The 22,838-nt window shown below is 36.0% G+C and overlaps 1 protein-coding gene and 1 long non-coding RNA gene across 3 annotated transcripts in view; one reads left to right on the top strand and one right to left on the bottom strand.

Moving 5' to 3' along the window:
• The first annotated feature begins 7,807 nt into the window (after window positions 1–7,807).
• Window positions 7,808–16,355, top strand: LOC119658441. The gene is made up of 2 exons (XR_005250230.1): window positions 7,808–12,575; window positions 12,868–16,355. It is a non-coding gene; the product is annotated as an uncharacterized LOC119658441 (long non-coding RNA).
• A 3,410-nt stretch (window positions 16,356–19,765) lies between these two features.
• The window catches only part of LOC119658439 (protein Tob1), a 120,462-nt gene continuing 117,389 nt past the window's right edge, over window positions 19,766–22,838 (bottom strand). For both annotated transcript variants that reach the window (XM_038065842.1, XM_038065843.1), the window contains one exon: window positions 19,766–22,828. In XM_038065842.1, coding sequence (XP_037921770.1) covers window positions 22,228–22,828 — 601 coding nt within the window. In that variant the 3' untranslated portion in view covers window positions 19,766–22,227. The remainder of the gene's footprint in view (window positions 22,829–22,838) is intronic.

The raw sequence follows: 22,838 nt of genomic DNA, 5'->3' as shown, positions 1-22,838 counted from the left end.
TTTATGTCTACTTCGTTCGTTTTTAGATACATACTCGTATTTCGTTGTTGTAAGGAACTAAGTGGTGCATAGTGTGTCAAACGATCGCTGTTTGGCGTCGTGAAGTTCTATGGCAATTCACTCGGCAATTTTGGTTGGAATGTGTCTTCAAAGGGACATTATAATATGGTATTTTTTTTTAGGGTAGGGTAGGTGAATGCATTTACGCACACAGTGTTGGACTCCCGGTTCGGAACGTCGTTGGACTACCAACAAAACACCTCTCCATCGTCAGAGAGCTAGCCTCGAACCGTTTGTCACATTACTTCGGGCTAGTTCCTGAACTCTCCCATCTTGCGGAGCCTTCAAATCAGGAAATTCCTTTCACCAACGGAAGGGGAGAGGAGGAAGGGAACTGTCAGTTCAAGGAACCCCCTGCCATTCGGCTCCTTCACCGGTCGAGCTCTATCTTTTTAGCACCTTCAAGTGAAAAAAAGTGTGGTGGGCGTCGCGTCGTCCACAACTCCATTGCAAAACACACAATCCGGAGAACGCGTCTTTCCAACCTTGTGCAGGTAAGACTGAGAACTTCCATGCCCACTTAAAAATGGGTAAGGAAACAGTGAGTCTCACCATGCTTCCGATTCAGCCACGCATCTAAATTTCCGATGAGCCCCGCAGTCCATCTGCCTCTAGTTTCATTTTGCCACGAGAGCTGCCATTCGTCTAGAGTGCGTTGATGTTCTTCACGAGCAACCACCTCCCGTGGCTCATCTCCCTTGCGCTTGTATATGGCTTGACGCTCCTTAGCAAGAAGGGCAACGTGGATCACTCCCGCGATCACCATCACGGCCGGTTCAGAGACAGTGCGGTACGCAGATGCTACCCGCAAAGCTCCCCGTTTCTGTACTTGTGCGAGACGTTTACGATATACCTCCTTGTTAAGAGCGCCAGTCCATACCTCTGCACCGTAGAGCAACAGACTGCGTTGAACTCATCAGAAGACGTCGCTTGCTAGACTTAGGACCCCGAATGTTTATCATTAGCCTAATTAGCTGAAACTCCAGCTGCAGCCTTGTTCGCTGCTGCTTTGATTTGCTCAAAAAAGCTCATCTTTGAGTCAAGAGTCAACCCGCGCTACTTTACCGCTCATTTCGACTCGATTATCGACTCGCCGAACGATATGGGATGCGGAGTCGGAATTCTCTTTTTAGTCAGGACGACTACTTCGGTTTTTTTCCAGTGCAAGGTTGAAAACATGAGTAGTCATGCATTCGCTTATCGAGTCTGCTTTGCGCCTGTTCGACAGTGCGTCCAGCAACAAGCGCCGCGACATCATCTGCATAGCCGACCAGGCGCGACTCTTCTGGCATGTCGAGTTTAAGTAAACTATCATTGGAAGCGTTCCAGATGGATGGATTGTGGTGGATTGTGGGATTCCTGTGCTACCTCCGATGTGACCTCCTTCCTCCGTTGACCCTCTAGTATTTCATAGAACAGGGAGCGGTTCCCCAGATAGTCCCTCAATATCCCTAAGAGATAGTTCCGCACGTGGAAAGTATTGTCTAGTGTGCCTAGAATGTCTTTCCATCTTACGGAATTAAAGGCGTTTCTGACGTCAAGCGTTAGGAGGAGCACCACTCGTCGAGCTCGTCGGCTATGTGCCTCCGCTCGTCGAAGGGCGTCCATGACTTGCATGACAGAATTATCTGTGGATCTCCCTGCTCTAAAACTAAACTGTCGGTGAGATAAATCTCCGGCAGCGCGTATCGCTTCAGCGAGTCTACTTCTAATGAGTTTTTTGAGAACTTTCCCAGCAGTATCAAGCATTCATAGCGAGCGGTATGAAGACAGCAACTCGGGGTCGCCTTTTCCTTTATGGATCAGGGCAAGCCTCGCCACCTTCCAACGAGCAGGGAAAGTGCCCTCTTTCAGGCAAGCGTTGAATGCGCCGAGCAGCAGGTCTGGCCGGTGTTGGAATACCAGTTTGTACACCTCTGCTGGAATACCATCGGGTCCTGGCGCCTTCTTGCTTTTCATAGAGAGGGCTGCCTGTTCCAAATCTTTTATAGAGAAAAGTGGACAGTCCTCTGCGCTCTCCGCGCCGACGTCATCATCCCATACGGGTGCGCAGGGAATAGTGTCTTACAACGCGGTCCATATGCTTGGCCTTAAGCGAACAGGGTTTCCACAGAGCCCCGATTCTTCGGGTTACCAGTTTGTAACCGAGTCTTCATGGTCCCCATTCACCTCGTTGACCAGATCTTGCCAGCAACGAGCTTTGCTCTTGTTTATTGCGCTGCGGAATCTCCTTTTGGCTGATTTGTACTCCGTCTTTATGGTACCCGCCTCCTCCCGGTCGCTTAGACGTTGTGTTAAGCGGCGGAGCTTGTGACACTCCTTCCGGAGCTCTGCGATTTCCACTGCCTACCAACACATGGAAGGTCCTGGGCCTGGAGCCTCCGCAGGCCGTCGTTATCAGGTTCATAACTGAATTTACGACAGTGTCAGCTGCGGCGCCAGGAGTACCCTCCAGCGTGGTCCCACCTGTTCCCAGAGTTTTCACAAACTTCCCGGTGTTCACTTTCGCGACGGTCCATGCATAGAAAGATCGCCGGGGTGGCGCACACCGAGAGTTTGTGTTCACCACTTCAAAAGCAATGTATTTGTGGTCGTTTGCCGGGAAGTCTTCCAGAGGTCGCCACCCGTCCACCAGCGACACCAGATAACGTCCTCTAAAGCATCAAGCCTCCGACGAAAGCCCGGCATCGTCTCATTCGGCGTAAGATAGACACTAAAAAACGTTATCCCTGAACATCGAATCCAGACAAAGCCGTCTCCCGGCCTTGGGCAAGAACTCTAAGAAGGGTGCTGTCCCGAACCAAGATGGCAGCGGTACCTGATATGTCAGTCCTTGTTTTGGTACTGCTCACTGATGAGTACTAAATCAGCTTTGGTCTTCACAGCGAACTGCGCTAGCAGCTCGTGAGCGGTTGCACTCCGGTGCATATTGATTTGTAGGATGCGAATGATGTTGACCGTGTCCTAGCTCTTTCCAATTCTGCTCTGAAAACTGGACCCGGCCCGATTCCGCAGTGTACGCAACGCTCTCATCAGTCGCGCCACACTCCCTGCATAGGACGCAGCTTTCCTTTTCATTGCAGGTGTTCGCTTTATGGCCTGCCAGACCGCATTTACGACATGTTGCCGTTCTGTCAGGTCCCCGACAGTTTGCAGATGTGTGCCCATAATCCAAACATCTGTAACATGTGGTTGGGGCGGCCCGGATTCGTATCCTACACACTACCCAACTAATTCTTATTTTCCCTCTGTTGAGAAGCTTCCTCGCGCATTGCTCGGCAACTTCCACCACAGCGAGTTTTTGGCCTCGGGGGTTTGCAGAGGTGATACAAATCCGGACATTGGTTACCTCCGGACATTCGCGTTTGATGGCCTCTTCTACCTGGTTCTTTTCTGTGAGACAGTCAAGGTCTCGGATTTCCCAAGGACACGTGGGTTCCAGGCTGGAAACCAAAAATTTTTCTCCCAGAAGACCCTTGAATGCTTCACAGAACGTAACTTTATTTATAGTCTTCTGGCCTAGTTCGACTAGTACTCCACCACTCTTCGTTTTACGAATGGAAGACACTTCTGCTCCGTTATCTTCGAGTTTAATCTTGTAACGGATTCCGCAGAGGACTTCCGCAAAAGTCTTGCCTTCCGTCGGCTTAATAAGCAAAGCTGGCGGTCTAGTCCTCCTTCGTCTCCTCACCTTTTCTTTTGGTGCTCCGTCCTTCGTATCCGCCTTAATTTTAGGCAGAGGTTTTTCTGATGGCGCGACGTGTTGTTGTCTCTTGTTCCTCTTCGTCTTCTTCTTTTGAGCCCTGGAGAGTGAAGTCTCCTTCAGATGTCCCTTCCTCCTTAATATGGTAATAACAGCATTTAATTTATCGTATGTGTCCTCTGAATGGTGCTAATTTGAAAATCCTGACTTTGCCCAGGCAGTTGCTATAAAGTCGCAAGAAAGTTTAGGAGGAATTCTCTATTTTGAAAACATCGTTGCAAATATTGCTCGTGAATTCTACCTGGCACTATGAAGAGAGGGCAGCTTTTTCCACTTGATTTTCATCATCATCGCTTAATCGTCATCTTTTTTGCTATAATTACATATGTCCTTCATAGAGTTCAAAAAGGAACTGAAAGTGATGTCTCCATCTCGGGTTTTTTGATGATAGCATATTTCCTATGGCACAATATTGCATATTTTCATATTTGCGTATTCTATCAAAACAACTTGTTTCCAGTAAAGTTCCTTACATAATCAACTTCCACTCACTTTTGTAATACCAAAAATATTTTTGAGGTTTTTTCTAAACTGCTTCAAACCGCTTCTTTACTTCTTGTGAGTTTCAAATGGTTTTATTAGCTTGCGAATCTTTGTAGAAATTTCTTGCATTAATATAAACCTGAAATCGACCAACAATGTCTCTATTTAAAGGTATTTTGAACATATATTATTTCATCTCTGGAACCATGGGACGGCGCTTCGTAGTTGTTTTCGAATATCAAATAAGTAATGACAGATGTATAAAATGCATTTATCATCATCAACGGCGCAGCATCCAGTATCCGGTCTAGGCCTGGCTTAGTAAGGGACTCCAGCCAATCCGGTTTTGCGTCGAGGTCGACCAATTCGATATCCCTAAAAGCCGTCTGGCGTCTTGACCTACGCTATCGCTCTATTACAGGCAGCGTCTGCCTCGTCTTCTTTTTCTACCATATATATTGCCCACATAGACTTTTCGGGCTGGATCACCCATACGGATTAGGTGACCCGTCCACCTCAACCTGTTGAGCCGGATTGTGTTCAGAACCTGACGGGCGTTGTATCGCCCATAGATTTCGTCTGCCCTCATGTAGGGGGCCAAAAATTCTTCGGAGGATTCTTCTCTCGAAAACTGCCAAGATTTCGCAATTTTTCTTGCTAAGAACCCAAGTCTCCGAGGAATACATAAGGACTGGCAAGATCATAGTCTTGTACAGTAAGAGCTTTGATCCTATGGTGAGACGTTCCGAGCGGAACAGTTTTTTTAAGGTGAAATAGGCTCTGTTGGCAGCCAACAACCGTGCGCGGATTTCAACGTCATAGCTGTTATCGGTTGTGAATATGTACTTCGTCTTGCCTTCATTAATGCTAAGCCCGAGATCTCCCGCCACCTGCTCGATCTGGATGGTTGTTCTTCCCATAATGTCAATATCCTCAGTGTAAGCCAGTGATTGGGTGGACGAGGATGGTGCCTCTTGCATTGACATCTCCATCGCGAACCACTTTCTCCGGGACCAGGTTAAAAAAGACGGATCATAGTGCATCCTCCTGTCTTAGACCGTTGTTGATGCTGCTTGCTTTCATCTGGCCTCGCACATCGGCCAGAGTCAGCTTTATCAATTTCGTTGAGATACCGAATTCTTTCATGGCCGTATACAGTTTTACCCTGGCTATGTTGCTTTAAAGTCGATGAAAAGATGGTGCAACTGATGTCCATATTCCAACAGTTTTTACATAGCTGAGAGAAAATTTGATCTGTTGTTGATTTGCTTGGAGTAAAGCCTCTTTGGTATGGGCCAATGATGTTGTGGGCGTCTGGGACTATCCGGCCTAGTAAGATAGTGGAGAATATCTTATATATGGTACTCAGTAACGAGATACCTCTATAATTGCTGCACTGTAGCTTTTATGTACATATAGGACAGATAATGCCCCTTTGCCAGTCGTCAGGCATTGATTCGCGGTCCCTCACCTTGAGCCTGAGTCTTCAGTTGGCGGGACCTCCAACTTGTCGATATTTTGGTTGTTGAGCAGTTCATCAAAATATTCAATCCATCACTCCAATATGCTCATTCTGTCGGAAATCAAATTTCCTTCTTTGTCTCGGCAGGATGAGCATCTAGGTGTATAAGGCTTTATCACGCTGACTTGTTGGTAAACCTTCCGCGCTTGGTGCTTGGTTGTGAAGATTATTGTTGGTGCTTTATCTCTCGAACATCAGTTAACTGCGGTTATTGCGGTAGTCATTTACGTCTTATAGGTGTAACGGAGGGCTGTATTGTGGATGGTTTCAGTATTCACTCTCACCTGATTGTTAGGTAATTCGAGCCCGGAGCATTATGCCAACGAGATAGTGATCCGAGTCTATATTGGTCCCCCTATATGTTCTGACATTTATTAAGGCTGAGAGGTGGCGGCGTTCTATCAGCACGTAGTCAATTTGGTGGGAAGTGGTTCCGTCTGGAGAAGCCCACGTATGTTTGTGGACCACTTTCTGCGTAAACCAGGTACTTCCAACGACCATTTCGTGCGATACTGCTAACTGAATAATCCGCATCCCGTTATCATTGGTATCGTTATGAAAGCTATGGAAGCCGACGTATCGCCTGAATACGTCCCTACTTGGCTAGCCCTACTTGAAATCTCTAATTTTGACTGTAATTTTGACATCATATTTGGGGCAAGCTTCGAGGGTCCCTCTTGCAACGCTGTTAAATCAGCCAGTCTTATATTTAGCATTCGGCCTGTACAGTAAGCTCACATTCCATGAGAAAATGCGCAAATCGTAGTTCCATTTTCGTTGCCGGGTTCGTCGTTGCTCCTTCCGTGGCTTCGTCACTTGGATTTTCCGTGTAGGGTTGTCAAACCTACTCAATCCCAGTTGGTACAATTTGTTCTCCTTCTCTGTCTGCAGCTTTTCGTTAAGAAAGAACTCACAGCGACCACCATGAGAAGGTGGAGATAGGGTTTGGTAGTAGAGCCGTTCAGCAGATGTTTGTCAGATTTTATGCTTCATCGTTTGTACCAATCCACGTTTCATCTTGGGACCTATACTAACCCGTGACCGCCCGTTAAATAAGAACTCCCAGCGGTCACCACGTGGAGGTGTCTCTACTTAAAGGCATTTTGAACATAACTTTAATTATATATTGTTTCATCGTTTGTCCGTTTATCACACGAGACTTCCCCCGAAAAGGTTGAAATTTGGTGAGAATATGAGCTTCGTGAACCGCTACACGTGTAACGAGTTGTATCATTTTGTGTTGGCTTAAGGCCTTAAGGCTCTCCCTATATGTGAAAGGGGAAGCAACATTTTTTCGCACAATATGTCAATGGTCAAACATATTCTGTGAAAAAAATGCTGCTACATTAGTACATTTCGAAAATGATTTTATTTCTGATATTTGGTGAAATGCAGGAGAGTGAGGACTCAAAATGGGTACTCCAGAAAGTGAAACAGATCTCGTTTTCAGAGCCTATCCAAATCACAGTGATACACCTATACAAAATCTAAGCCTGAAAATACACCCCATTCCAATATATAGCATAGCATATTACTATAAATTAGAAATTTACCTGAAAACCGCCCTTAAGTTTGTGCTAGAAATATGAAATTCGGCCTAATTATAAGTGATAATATGAGACACAGTTTTGCCAAGCTGGAAGGCAATCCAACTATTACTAATAAAATTAGAGATGTTCTACTCTCCCCGTGAATTCATTGTACTACAAGACATGTGTGACATGTCCCTTTTTTAATTGAGTAAGCAAGACATTGTGTTTCTAAAAAAATGTTGGGCTCTTCCTATTTTTGTTGTATTCAATTGACTAATGGGTCATAATCAAAATGCTTCTTCCTTTGGCACAGATAGAAGAGGCCCGTCGAAGCGAGAACTAAAGCATCTTGTAATTTATGCGGATCCCAGGGGTTTTTAATGGGATGTCATGCCAATGCTTGAGGAAATAGCAAATACAATCCTAAAAGAGAAGCTATTTGAATTTAGACTGCGAAAGTATACTATCTAGAAACTCAGACTTCCGAAAACCTCACGCAATATAAAAGGTTCTACCCTTTACCCAGAACATGAATTTCTTTCCTTATCCACGCTCTAATTTTTATCAAATTAATTACTAACAAAATTAATGCCTTCAGAAACCCCAACCTCAAAATACAAATATCCAATCTTGTTCCTTGAAATAAAACGCACTTTTTTGGTTTATTTGCTGCACAAAATATGTTTTTAATACAAACTTAAAAATTTCTATACATATGATTTCAAAAAAATTATGTAGATTATTATTTAATATTGAATCTTGTCTGGTTTTGTTCATTGCATTGTTCAATATTTGGGAGCAACATGGATTATCTCCCATTTTCATTGATTCCATTCTTGACCTCTTTACTATTATTTATATGAATTTTACATCTTTTTATTTATAGTTATAATATTAACACTGTGTGGTTGAAAATGTGCTATGGGAGACAATGCTCATATAGTTTTTATTATTTCAATATATAATATATGAATATAACATTTTCATTCAATAGTTTTTAATGGTGTATTTTCATTTTATTTTTAATTTTGCATTTTCCTTTGGTAGGGGTATTGTGTTCATTTAATTTAGTTTATTTTTTTCAAGTAACCAGCTATCACTTAGTTCTTTTTTTTCTATAGACTATTTATGCTATGCATTTTTCTATTGAGATATATAGACGTAATATGCGTTTCCATCATGCAAAAAGATGTTCAGTTTAACATAATTTTTTGATAGTTGTATTGATGTGTAACATAATCGAAACATTATTTTAGTTTTTGTCTTTTTCTTTTTTATATAAAAATGTAATGTTTATAATTTTTTGAAGTTTTTATTCACGTCAACATTTACACGAACACTATTTCATACTTTTTCCTTAATTTTCATATTAGCCTTAAAATTGTACACATATTATTTATGAAAAGAGTAGAAAAGTAAAAATCTTTATTCATTACATGTAATTATTTTAGTATATATTTTTGCTTTTTTAATTACTTCCCGTAATTCCTTATAATTATTCTAATATGATAATATAATTCCATATAATAAAAAAACATTATATCTAAAGGGACTATAAAATTCATTTATAAAACAAGGTATTTAGCATATCGAATTTCCGTTTTGTCCTAATATCGTGACAATCTAGATATTTTAAATCGAAAAATTTGCCGTTTTTTTTTAATGCAACTTAATCAATTTTATTAGAAGTAGCTAATATTTTTAATTGCATTGTTTTTAATATAAACATTTTTATAGTAACGTGCATTGATGTCATCACTTGGTGAAAAGAACATTGGGAATTAAGTTAATCAAATTACTCTGGCTTAGTTGGTGGACATATTTGTTTCATTTTTATGTAACAGTTTGATTGAAAGCAAACTTTAAGCGTAGAATAGCTGTATATTGATAATAACAATCATTATTAACAATATATGAGGGTCAATTACTTTATTTTTTATTGCACTGTTAATGGAAGCAAAGTAAACCAGAAGAAATTATAGTACAGCGAAAGCTATTGTACATAGTCATGGACTCTATTAATTCCCTTTTCTCATGTGATTTCATTTCAGTTTTCTTATACAATTTTGCGTATTTGTTGGTTTTCATTTGTTTTCATGTACATTTTGTAGCGCCTTGGGGTGTGCAGTAATGCATTGTGTTTATTTTATTCACACATTTTTTTGTAGACAAAACTCCTCAGAGTGCCTTTGGTTACCTTTCGTTCAGGTATTTATTATGATATATTATATTGCTGACTGAATATTTCTTTTATATGAATCGAGTATCCTTTTTTATTCATTTGTTAGAACAGGAAATTATTACTCAAATAATATAGTATTCAAATGTGTTTTATTTTACATACTTAATGTTGAACTGCCTCTTGATTAATGGTAGGAAAACAGGAACACATACGTGTAATAAATTGTATTTGTTTTAAATTAATAGAAACGTTTATACATATTGAACCGAAATCTTTTCCATAGCTTCACGTTAATTATGATTAGGTTGTGGGAGTGCTAGAATGGTACACGTATTTAAAATGATTGCTTCCACTAACTTTCATTGGCTGAAGTGGCGAACAATTTCTGTAACTGTTGAGGTTTTGTACTAAGGGTGGTAGATCTATATGAGTTCATTTCGTTATAGAAACTTGTTACAAATCAGCGGAAAACGAATTAAATGAGCTATTTAGGTAATTATTGCAAATGAATTAAACATTTGTTTGTTTGTTATATCATAATTTAATTTATTTATATAACCCTATTCACCTCATATAAAATGAAGTAACCGTTAACGAAATTCGGCGTTTTGATTAAAAATTCGCACTATGATATTAGTCTAGTATATTTAATGGAATCTATAGAAGCACAGCATAATTTGTCTTATCAATTGTCATTTGAATATTTCGCTTAACATTAGGTTACATCTGCATGCTTTAGTTATTATATGTGGAATATTTTTTATTATTTTCAGAAAATTAGTGAATGGAACTTGGAAAGCCAAATATCTTACACAAATTATTTACACTTCTGTTTTCTGTTTTATATAAAAATAAAAAAGAATCACTTTATCATATTAATGAGCTTTTTGTTTTATAATTTTCTTTGTGTGTATATAAAATATATGTTTATTATCTGTGTAAAATTCTTTCTATTATTCTTTTTTTTTGGTTGCATTTATCTTTCAATCTTTTTTTGTGAGCATTCAGATTTTTTCCTATCTCGACATTCAATTACATTTTTCAGCTGAATCTTGTTCATAGGAAAACTCCTAATCTGGAAATATTCCTCAATTTTTTAATTGGTTTAAATAAAATTATGGAAAAAGTATATTAATTTAGTATTTTTTCCTACAAATTTCCTTCAAATATTTTAGACATCTATATATTGTAGATTGCTTTCATTCATGATGTGAATTCGGTTTGTATAATATGTACCAAATAATTGATTTCTCTTTTGGGAAAATAAATAAAATAAAATTCAAACGCTTTCACATTTATTAATACTAGAAAACTGCTTGGAGAAACCTAAATTATTTATTTATATAAAGGGAAATCAAAGTGTATAAATAGGAATTTGTTTGAAATGGAAAGGACCATGGCTAAAGAAAGTTAATGGTGATTTGGGAGCCCTCTATGTTGTGAAGTAAAAGTCACCAGGCTTATTAGGGAAATGCATGTAGTAGATGTATCGCGGTTGATTTGCTTCCATCTCATGAACAGCGTTCCCGTTTGCAAGCTTACGAACCTGAGGGACTGAATGAGCCCACAAACACACGTTTTGTTCTATATTTCCAAGATACCCGTAAAAATTCTCTTGATTTTTCTTTTAATGTAGCAAATGCCACGAAAAATGAGTTTGTGCATATTCCCTATAATAGAACTCACCGTCTTATTATGTATATATGAAAAATCTGCTTTTTTTTCGATTATATTTGAAATTAACAAATCACTTTTTCTCCGTTTGCGTGAAAATAACTATAAAAATTAAATGAATAAATCAGATGTTATTTTCTTTTCAAACATTTCAAGCGCATTGTAAGTATTCGTCACCATAAAGTTTCGGTAGAGATAAAACTGCAATTATATTATATATGTACAATATATTTAGTCATATCTTTATACATATGTAGTATATATATAAATTGATAGAAAAATGCAAAAAATACAACAATTAAACACCACATATTGATATCATTTCATTTTTCCTAAATACTCTGGAGATTTTTTATAGTTTTTGCTATAATTTATATTAGATTTTTTTCATTTGCTTCTATTCTAACAAGAATATTTATTAAACACTTTACTAAATAGGTTGCATAAATCTTGTATTTTTTTTATTTATTTTTATTTTTCATTCGTATTGTGATTTCGTATGAAAAAATTTTAATTAGTGAACATGTTTTTGTTTGAATAAAAAATCTACGTTCAGTAACAAACTAGTCTATTCTATTTCTTCTCCATTTCTAAAATAGTACAGCTACGATAATCACTGTTTTTATCATATATTTATACTTCCTAGATTTACCTACTATTTACTATACTGTTTTTATGGTTTTAATCAGATTTGTGGATTGTGTTCTGACTATTTTCTTTTATTTTGTCCGCTATGTATTGAAAAAATATATATATATTTCGAAATCACATCTATTGGTTACCTAAATCTAGGCATGCCTCTATTTCATTCAATAATCTTTACATGAGTTTCATTAGCGGAAGTTCTTTCTATTAGTTTAGAACAGGAATTATGATGGTTTTAAATTTTGTTTATGAATGAGCTCACTTGTTGGGAGTTAAGGAATTGATTATGCTTCCTTGTTTAGATTCAAGCTGGCGCCGAGGATAAGAAAATTAATGTTTCTTAATTATTTAGTGGTAAAAAATAGTATTTGCTATCTCAAATTAGATTATTGGTACAATAGAATTTGAATCCAGAATATTAACAAAATATTTATGGTATGGCCATCGAAGCGTGGTAATTTCCGATATTTACAAATACTATGGAAATTTAGTTTTAGCTGTTTTCACATATTCAATACTCACAATTTTTACTAGACAGGTACTTTATAGCTATGGTATAGGTACGTATTTTAGTTCCTTCTTTAATCCGCACGTAATATTATTTTCATATTTATCCACTATTTGTTAAAGATCAATCTTTTTAAGTAGCTCAAGTAGGAGTGAGTTATATATTCAGGATGACTTTCAGAAAAAAATTTTGCAAATATTATATATGTCCGGATAGCTGAGTGGTTAGAGCGCAAGGCTGTCGTACGGAAGGTCGCGGTTCAAATCTCACTGGTGGCAGTGGAATTTGTATCGTGATTTGACGTCGGACACCAGTCGACTCAGCTGTGAATGAGTACCTGAGTCAAATCAGGGTAATAATCTCGGGCGAGCGCAATGCTGACCACATTGCCTCCTAGTGTACCGTTACGGTCTTGAATGAAGTGCTCTAACACACTTCAAGGCCCTGATCCAACATGGATTGTTGCGCCAACGATTATTATTATTAAATATTATATAGTAGATTTTGCTGGATGGGTCGCAGGAGCCAACTGCAAGCTGTAGTTTTACAGGAATAGTATCCAGGGTTCCTTAACTGGAGGTGTAAATTGCTTGTGGATCTTTAATAACGTTTAATATATACGTCCTTCGGACTACCTCGAAAGATTATGAACGATTTACGAATGCATCAACGTAAGCTTCGTATATATTATAAAGATGTTTTGGTTGGAAGATATTAGACTGTGAAATCTAACGTTTCTTAAATGTTGGCGCCTTTAAAATTCCTTTTTTTTCCATATATGATGTGCAATCATACCTTACCCTTATCATATGCGTGTTTTTACTTTGTAGACATTCATTTTTTGAAATAGGTGTGTCTGGAGGTTATTCCCGATAGTAATGAAATGATAACGATTAGCACCTTGTTTTTTGTTTTACTTTTAATTTTTTTTTATGAATAAGTTTCAATTAAAATTTATAGCCCTTATAATTTAGGTAACAAGTTGTAGTTCTTTTTCAATTTTAAATGATTTTTATATTACGGCTAAATCAGCATTTTCCTTTTTACCATTATTTTCTTGACTATATTCACTTTTATAGATTTTTCTATATTATATTCTTTATCAATCAATCAATTTGAGCTTAATACCCATTGTTTTACTTATAAATCGTTATTGAATATTGATTTTCTTTCAACATTGAATGGATGAAAAAATTCATCATTTTTCCGTCTCAATTATTGTATTAACTTGATATGCAAATGTAAAACTGTTTCTGATTAAAATATTAGCCTCTCCATTTTGGCTTTCCTTAACTGATAATTTAAGCGTCATTGTGTTTGTGTGTGAATGTGAATTGGCGAATTATTAGGAAAACAAATTTAAGCTTTACTCAATCAAATATTTTAATGCATTAACGGAAATGAGAAAACCAGCAGCAGTGCCCTTCGGAGCTTTGCCTTTACCCATGTTTGGAATTCATGTACAATACAGTAATGTGGCAATGTTAAGTATTAATAATGGTTTAAAAATGTTGCTTCGAAAATACTTTTTAAGTGTGTGCCCCACTGTTTCTTATAACCTTATGATTATATTTATATAGATTTCTGTTATTGATTAAAATAAGATTAAATACCTGTTTGCATACAATCGGCTTGGTGTACAGTTTTAACATTAACGAATCTATCTTTTTGACCTTTATTTTATTTTTCTTTGAAATATTGAATTATTTCATAAAAAAAAATAAAATATTATTTTTATTGGAATTTTCTATTACAAACTAAATAAAAAATATTGGAGTGACACACAAACATGGAGACTGTCTCAGGTATAGGGCAAACGAGTTTTTTTACGGAAAACTATTATTACTCTTAGATTTAGCTAGTTTCTGTTCTGTTAACGTATAATGTATAATAATTTAATTAAAATAATAAATAAATAAAGATAAATAAAAATTTAGTATATGTAATAGAAGGATATAAAAAGATGAGATATGCCTTATATTGTCCTAACTATTGAAAAGTATAGTTTCAAATAATATTGGAAAATATTGCTCCAATTGAAAATCAAGAGAACTTTTAAATATTTTTAATTAAAAAATCAAACAATTAAGTATCAGATATATTTTTTTTAAATAAACATTTTTTGGGATTTATTGCGGATAATGATCATTTTACTTTATAAATGCTTATGCTGCATTTCATTCCGTCTTGGCTGGGCGGTTAGAGATAAAATACTCTAAATTCGGGGATATATTTCTTTGAATAAATGGCCGTGTCGAATTGATTCTCCTTTTATTTAGTTCAACTTATTACACAAATATTTTTATTCTTGTGGTTTTGACTACCAAACCAAGAGTTAAATTTAATAACTTGGAAAATTGGTTTAATAATATTTCTGTAGACTCAGTTTGCTTTGATCAATATTTTCGATAAAGAAATCTATTCAGTAAATTAATACTGTTCAAGAAAAACCTTCCAGCGACAATCGAAGAAAATATTTCCTTTTTAACTAGGGGATTTATTTGATTTTCGGACATCAGTATTTTGGGAACCAATGGTTCTCTTCTTCAGTGAAATAGCTTTGAAAACATCTATTGCACGAGTATATGTAGACAAGAAATAATATCTTTAGCAAAAACAAGTGGTATCATTTTTGAATTATACTTAAATTTTGAACATTGTCTAATAAATTCAATTAGATCATGTGGCAGTAATAGGAACAAGATTTATCCTCGTGGAATTTGATTAAATTTTCTTTTGGGTATTTTCCTGTAAAATTTCTTATCCTTAAGGGGTTTCAGCAGAACATTATTATACCAAAACCTAGAAAACGACTTGAAACTAAATTGAAGAAAGGATGGATACTCTTCCTGGTTAAAACCTTTCTTCTCTAGCAATATCCAGACCACCTCCGGGACCATCAACTTCCAACGGCGCCATGGTTTTTTTTTAACCTGGAGCTAGAAGTACTTCACTTCTAGACTTTCATGGTTTGTTAGCAACTAATGTGGCTAGCACTCCTCTCGACTTGGGTTGACTGATATCCAGTAAGATTCAAATCTTGTTGCGATAGGCGCGCAAATCTAAAATAGGTCGCATCCGAAGTTAGGAATTCGTGTATAAATTTTTACCTAAAAAAGCAAATCGTGCTAGCTATGAATCTATATTTGGAGACCTTGCAAATCCAACGTTGTTACGAAAATGTTTCTAAGGGAAGACCCGATATATTCATGCCTTTATTCAATTACTACAATTATATGAAAAAACTGGTGCGTCTGAGCTAGCGTCTTTTAAACATTTCCAGGATCAAAAACACGGTGACCATTGAATCGATTTTAATAAGGTTTTGTTTTACAGAAACCCTTACAGAAATAATAATCCAACTGATTTTAAGGTTATTAACAAAAGGGTGAAATTCTTCAATTTGTGTCTGATATATTAGCGCGCTTGAAGCGCTTAAATTGCGTCTTCATCAAATTGGCTATATTTTGATTGGGAAACGGGCCGCAATCCGAATAACTGAGATTAGACCTACGATCCTTTCCACTTAATAATAACAGACAGAATTTTGTTATTACTTAAAAATTGTCAGACGAAACAGAGCAGTAGTAGTAGAGAGGAAAAAGCGTAAGTTAAAGGAAGGACCGCTATTCGTCCTTCCGGCAGATGGATAGCGTAATTTGAAGTCGAAGAAACAATGTGAAATTTGGGAAAGGAATAAAAATTTGTTAAAAAAGCAAATGAACTCGTAAAACTTTCTAGAATGAGCTTAAAGGGGGTTTGCAGTAAAATTTCAAAATATAATAATATAATATTAACTTTATTTGAGCGAATGTTTCTACAGCGAATATTTTGAGGCCTAGATACTATATGCACGGACTACCATGATCTCAGATTTTTAGGTTGTGTAGTTTCTCAGAACGGATCCTTAAAATAATTTACCGTTTTCGAACCCCTGCACTTCTAATCAAGACCTTTTATTTGATACCCCATATGGCTATATTCGGTGAAAAAAAAGTCCACCCACCCTTTTGCGTGTATCTATTGACAGATTCTGATGTAAAATTTTATAATTGGACCGACGAAAGGTTGGGCCTACTAGAGAATTCGATACAAAAATGAGTTATGATTTTTTTTATATTCCAGCAGAAAAAGTAATTGATAATTTGTAAAAATTACACTAGGCTTGTCATATACAATGAATATCTGACGAGCGAACATCTAAAAGCGGATTTTTTATTACAAAACGCAAGGAAATTGATCTGTATGCAACTTAAACAAGCTCTGGAATGATTCTGGTAAAGAAAAAAAATATGATTGTCTCCAACTGAAGTATAGGGTAAAAGAAATTGCACAGATGGTGCAATGATCAAGTTGATTTAAGGACCTTTCGATCTTTTGCGCCGGGTTCGAATACTGGTTGTATTAAGAAGAAGTTCAACGTAGAATTGGTAGAAGTTTTCATATTCAAACGTCTCAGAAAAGCAAGGAAGATGGCTTTTGGGAGACGAGAGTTACTACGAAAAAACAGCATCACAATATTCTGCTTTGAAGTTATCGTTGTAGACTAAGGAAAAGTAGGCAATTTTCCCCCTCAAGGCTATGTTAAACAATAAAAACAAATGTTCCTGTTCAAGTCAACTTAGGCCTGAACTAAGTGATTTCATTCGTTACAATCTGCAACCACTTTGTACATGAGGATTAATTAAAAGGGGCCACATGCAACTGGTTATGACTTACAGTCATGCTGCTTCCAGAGCAAAGATTAGACAACGTCTGATGAGTTGCCATTGCATAGAAATTTTTGACTATAAAATTGGGCAAAATTTGGTTTCAGGATGCAAATATTCAAATTTTGGATTGCCTTGTTTCGACCGAATAGACCCCAATTAGTATATAGAGCCATTATTTCAAGTGATGAAGTTACCTACAAAATAATTTACCAAATAAACTCCGTATTTTGGGTACTGGTTGTTTCAGTGTTGCACTGAAGAAGGTAGCAAATGATTCCCGAAATATCGTATTTGTCTGCAATAGTAGATATTGTTGACCGACTGAAAATTTCATGATCTGTTGCGTCCCACATTCTGCCTGACGAGTTGAAATGTCTGAAATTTAGGCACAATGAGTGCCGAAAAAGTATCAAAGAAATAAGCGCGTTTAGTCTCTAAAAGTCGTCCAACTTCACCATGCCAAGAAATAAGATTTTTGATCGAAAATAGTGAATGGTGATGGAAGCTAGGTTCTGTAGGCTCGAAACAAAACGGCAGCCTAGTAATGGGGACATTCCGATTCAACGCCCTTAGTGAAGGCAAGGAGAGGCATGGTTTCGAAAAAAATAATTCAATTACCTTTGGGATTGAAAGGCATAATTTCGTCTGATATATTTGGATAACCTGGTTGATTTTTTTGCAACAGGGGTAGTTTGGAGTGCCGATCAGCCATCGTTTTATTCTAGATCTGGTGCCTTCAGATCGCAATTCGTATACCTCAAAACAGACTCCGTGGGAAATCAATTTAATGACGTGGGTGAAGTTGAAAAAGCTGTTGATGAATCACATTCGGATTATATTCATTTTCCTTGTTTATGGAAGAAATGGAATTTTAAAAGTCTTCCTATGAACTATCAAACAGGTTCCACCCTTAATGAAGAATATATTAGAAAACTGTTGGAGACCCAAAGTCCAAGATCATAAAATATTTGAAGAGTTTTATCAAGTCTACGTACATGCTAGACATTCTCCATACTACTTGCAGCGGTTGGTGGCAGCCTCAGGACCCCACTGTAACTGAAGCTGCAGTTTAAAAAATAATTTCGTTTCATAAAATTCATTATGGTAGATTAAATATCTGAAGCTCGGATTCAAAGCGGTTTGATTGTCGCAGTAGACAGAGGGGTTGATTAGTCTCTTCGCGATTTCATTTTCTACAATCTCATCAAATCAGCACAAGACTCGTGCCCTGGTGTTCCTAGTATTTGGTTGTCTTTCTTCATATGAGCGAAAAGAGCCTCTGCGAAGCTTGTCGCTACAAGGCAGGGCTGAAGCTTGGGGTTGGCTGAAATTATGACTTAAGAAGGAAAGAAATCATCAAATAAACTAGCCAAACTCAGGAAAATAGATAAATCGCGAACGAGGTTTACACAGCTTTCAGAGTAGCATTGTTGCCAGCACGACAAAGCATAGTGGTCAAAAGGGTATCTACCTCCTGGTGGTGTAACCTGAAAGTGCTTTTCTACATGCCATGCTAGTCAGGATCGTAGTAGTGGAGGCTGTAGGACTTTCCGTGATTTGCAAATAAAATGTGAAGATGAAAGCGAAGAAGACAGAATAATGACAACATGAAAATTTTGTCGATTGTATGAAAATAAATGAGGTACTTGCGGCATACAGAATAGCATGTGAGACATGGATTTAAGCCACACACATTTCTTTGTAGAGACAAAGACAGAAACATTAGAAGTAACCCAGACGATTCCAAGACAAGATGAGTTCAATGCTTCAAAGAGCTGCTGAGTCAGACTCCAGCGGGTACCTCCGCCCAAACAATCAATCCATAGGTGAAGCTTTTTCACGACTACCATCATTAATTGAGATTGAATCAGCCGCGCATGACCAGAGGATAACAAAGTTGCTGGTGTTACTTAGTATAAGTTAATTCTTATGATATGGGCCAATAAAAGAATACCTGATAACTATGGTAAAAACATTATATGCTGGTTATATAAAAAGGGCGGCTTTTCACTATTATGTTTGCTATACAAAACGGGAGTATAAATCATTGTAAATTGGCTAAGGTCATGTATGGAAAAAATCAATGGAGGATACCAAGGTGGCTTCAGAAATGAATGGTCTATAAATTATCAACTTTTATCATTAAAACTAATTTCTGTGAAATGCTTATTAACAGTGATGTGCGATAGATCTTTATAGACTTCGAGCAGGTTTACGACAGTATAGTTCATATATAATAATACTTGAAGGCGAATCCGGAAGATATCTTCGAGAACAATTGGTATCTAGAACGAGAGAAACTCACCAAAGCGGCATTCGAAATTGGGAAGGGTCATTTCAACTAGCAAAAGTAGGAGTTATGACTTGTAATAAATGAAGTGTCAATTTTTGACGATGCGATGCGAGGAAAACGCTGTATACGATCAAAGGAAATAGCTGATGCGAATTTAACAAAAAAGCGGATAATTATTATTCTAGTTCCCTTACTAAGGTGATTCAGTAGAGCGAAATAGGGGATAAATAATAATCATTTATCTAGGAAATAAAAGATAAAAATTTGACAGTTAGGTTTAAGTCATGAATTTAGACGGAGTCATTTTTCTCGAAAAGTTGTTTGCTCAATTTTAGTTTGAAATTTCAGAAAAAAATTGAATTAAATTGGAAAAATAAGAAAAAAAATGTTGTATTATTCATTTTCTTTTATTTAAAATCGCTACTTTCTCTGTAGAAAAACAAAATATTTCAACTATTAATATGTATCTTTCCTCATTAATCGACTAAAATAGTAGCTTGTTTGGGTAGAAAAATATGACATCGATTAGTATGCTCACAGAATAAACTAGTTGCATTTTTAATATTCTTCACATAACATTCTTTTCTCAATATTGTTATTTATAAACATTTTGCTAATAAACATGTTGATGTTGCTGTAACCATTATTTAATAGCAGCAAATATTTATTTAATATATATATTCTGTTTAAATAAGTAGAGTTTAACATAAACCACTTGAGAGTTTTTTTTTATAAATTTTCTATATTTGGTATAAGAATAAGAGATAATGACAATTTTAGAAAAGTAAAAAAAATATATATGTATGTATATAAATTTTAGTAGGTGTATGTGTTTACAAAAAAAGTAAGAAAAATGTGTTGACTCTATTCATTTTATACAATTTAAATTATTATCTGTTTAAATAGTAATTAACATATTATAAACAATTATGCAATCGTATAACAATGTGTGTCTGTAATCTATACATAACAATAAAAGTGTAAAAAAATATTATCTAGTCTCAATATAAAAAAACGTGAAAAAAACATATATATCTAATCGAATTGTATAAAAAATATATAACGCAAACAAAACTACAAATATACACATTAAATTTCTAGATTTTTTTTCATTAAAAAAAAATTGCATACCATTAAAAATTATATTTGATAAATATTTATCAATCTGTAATAAAAATAGATAAAACTCAACACGCCAAGTTCACTTTTTTCATCCCTCCTAGATTTTTCTTTTACTTCAAACATTCCTTGGCAGCATTGGTATTAATTAAAGACTATTTAAAGTTTAAATCGAACTCATGTTGCATGTGTTAATAACACAGATTCATAGTTAGAGGTGTGTAAGTGGGGCGCTACAATTAGAAGAAATATAAAACTGAAAAAACAAAGGTTTTTATCACTAGTCTTGTATGAGTGTTTTTTTTTGTTTTCACAATGTGATGTTGATGTGCAAAGCCTTCCTATTTTCTTTATATTTTACCTTTAAATTGTTTATTAATCATAATGAATCACTAGAGAGTGCTAGCTTGTAATATTGGTGTGACGAAAATATTTAAGATGTTGTAAATTTTGTTGGTTAATCTCTCGCTGATTTGTATTCACGAGTCTAAGATAGGAGATCATTGTCACAACCTAGTCAGCTAAGGTTTTGCAATAAAATTGATTGTTGCCATGGTGCCACGTACCTCGAGAGAAGCACATGGAATATGAAGGTTTCATATTAGGATACGGATTGAACAAGCGTATGCCGAACGGATATGAACATAAAGACTGTTCCGAATCAGATAGCAGATATCATTGGAATACATACCTGCCTCTATCCAAATTTACAGCTACAAATTTCTCACCCTAAAACGTTGAGGCGTTAGTTCACTTAAAAAATAATCACGAGCACTACATGAAAAAATTGCGAATCTTTACAATTAATAATCAATTTACAAACTCTTCGATATTCTTTCGTTCGGTTTTATCATTTTGTCTTGTTCTAATTTGTGATTTTACTAATTTGAGTTTATACATAAATTTCTTCTCGCATCATGTATAAAAATTGATATTCACTACTCGTATTAATCGTGGTTTTCTTTATATCAACATTTTCACTATTAATAAACATTTCTTTCTTCCCTTTTTTTATTTGTTTTTGTATAAAAAAAGTAAAATCTAATAAAGTTTTTTTTAATATTTTGTTGCTTATTCAATTATTCACAGTGGACTTTTTATTTTCTGGTAGTTTTTACTTCCTTATCAATTTATGCGTTATATATTTTATTTATTTGAATTTTTGGTGGGTAACTTTCAAAATTTTTGGTATTTTGTCTCTTATATTTTTCATACCATGTCAATGAATTCATGGTTTCATTTTCGCAAATATCATTCCATTCATTGCCTTTTATTTCTTTTTATGTGACCACATATACAAAAAAATAGAAAAACTATCATGAAAAACAGCATAACGAAATTGTAAAAAAATAATTGTTTATCTTTGAATTATGTTGTATTTCGAAACGCTAGAAACTCATAGAAAATTGATAATATACTAATATAATGTAGTGTGTGTAGTAATAAAATTTTCCTACGACCTAATATTCATTTCGATAATAGTTTTATCATAATTATTATTAAATTTACAAAATGTATAAAAATAATAATGTGTAACTTTTAATTTAAGATCAAGTGTGTATTTGTATGTTTCCTTTGTATCATTTTTTTGTTTATGTGTGTTTTTTTCTCGACTTTATTTAAAAAACGTTCATAGAAAAATATTACTTTTAGTTTTGCATACGAAAAATATATTATGGTGTATAGACTTTTTAACCTTTGCTTTCATATTTTTCCGCATATCCTTCCCGGGATTTAGTTAGCAACCAAAAGGTGCTGATAAGGTCCAGCGTTGGAATAAAATGAGTTGAGCCCGTCCATCAGCTTGGAGTCTTGACTAGCTCCAGGTGAACTGATTGGAGTACTTTGTGTCGAAGAGATCGGTCCTTGGCTAGATGAGTTGTTGTTGCTGTTATTGTTGTTGTTATTGGCTACAACAGAGGTCGGGGTGTTACCCGACTGGTTGTTGTTCGATGCACCGGTTGCGTTAGGGGTCGGACCGTTGAGTGGAGCTTGTTGCTGGTTGTTCAATCCATAGAATCCATGTGGCTCAATGTAGGAAGAGAATTTACCAGGGCCGTTGTAGAGTCCATTAGCTTCAGGATGGAAGTGAGAATCGAACATATGTCGTGGACCACCAAACTGTGGGTACATTCCCATATTGATATTCGGGAAGTAGAACGGCTCATTTTGCAATCCCAAAGCTAGCGGATTTGGCGATAGTGATCGCGAAGGTGATGCCGGTCCGATTGGACCAAAGTGATTACTGGATGGGCCATGGGAATGATGAAGTTGTTGTTGCATAGCTCTTTGTTTGATGTAGTTGGAGAATTCCGTAGGAGACATCCTGTAAGAACTTTAAGGAT

Source organism: Hermetia illucens, chromosome 5, assembly GCF_905115235.1.
Source record: "Hermetia illucens chromosome 5, iHerIll2.2.curated.20191125, whole genome shotgun sequence".
Lineage (NCBI taxonomy): Eukaryota > Metazoa > Arthropoda > Insecta > Diptera > Stratiomyidae > Hermetia > Hermetia illucens.
Note: the sequence above shows the minus strand (reverse complement) of the source record. Positions and strands in the feature narration are given on the sequence as shown.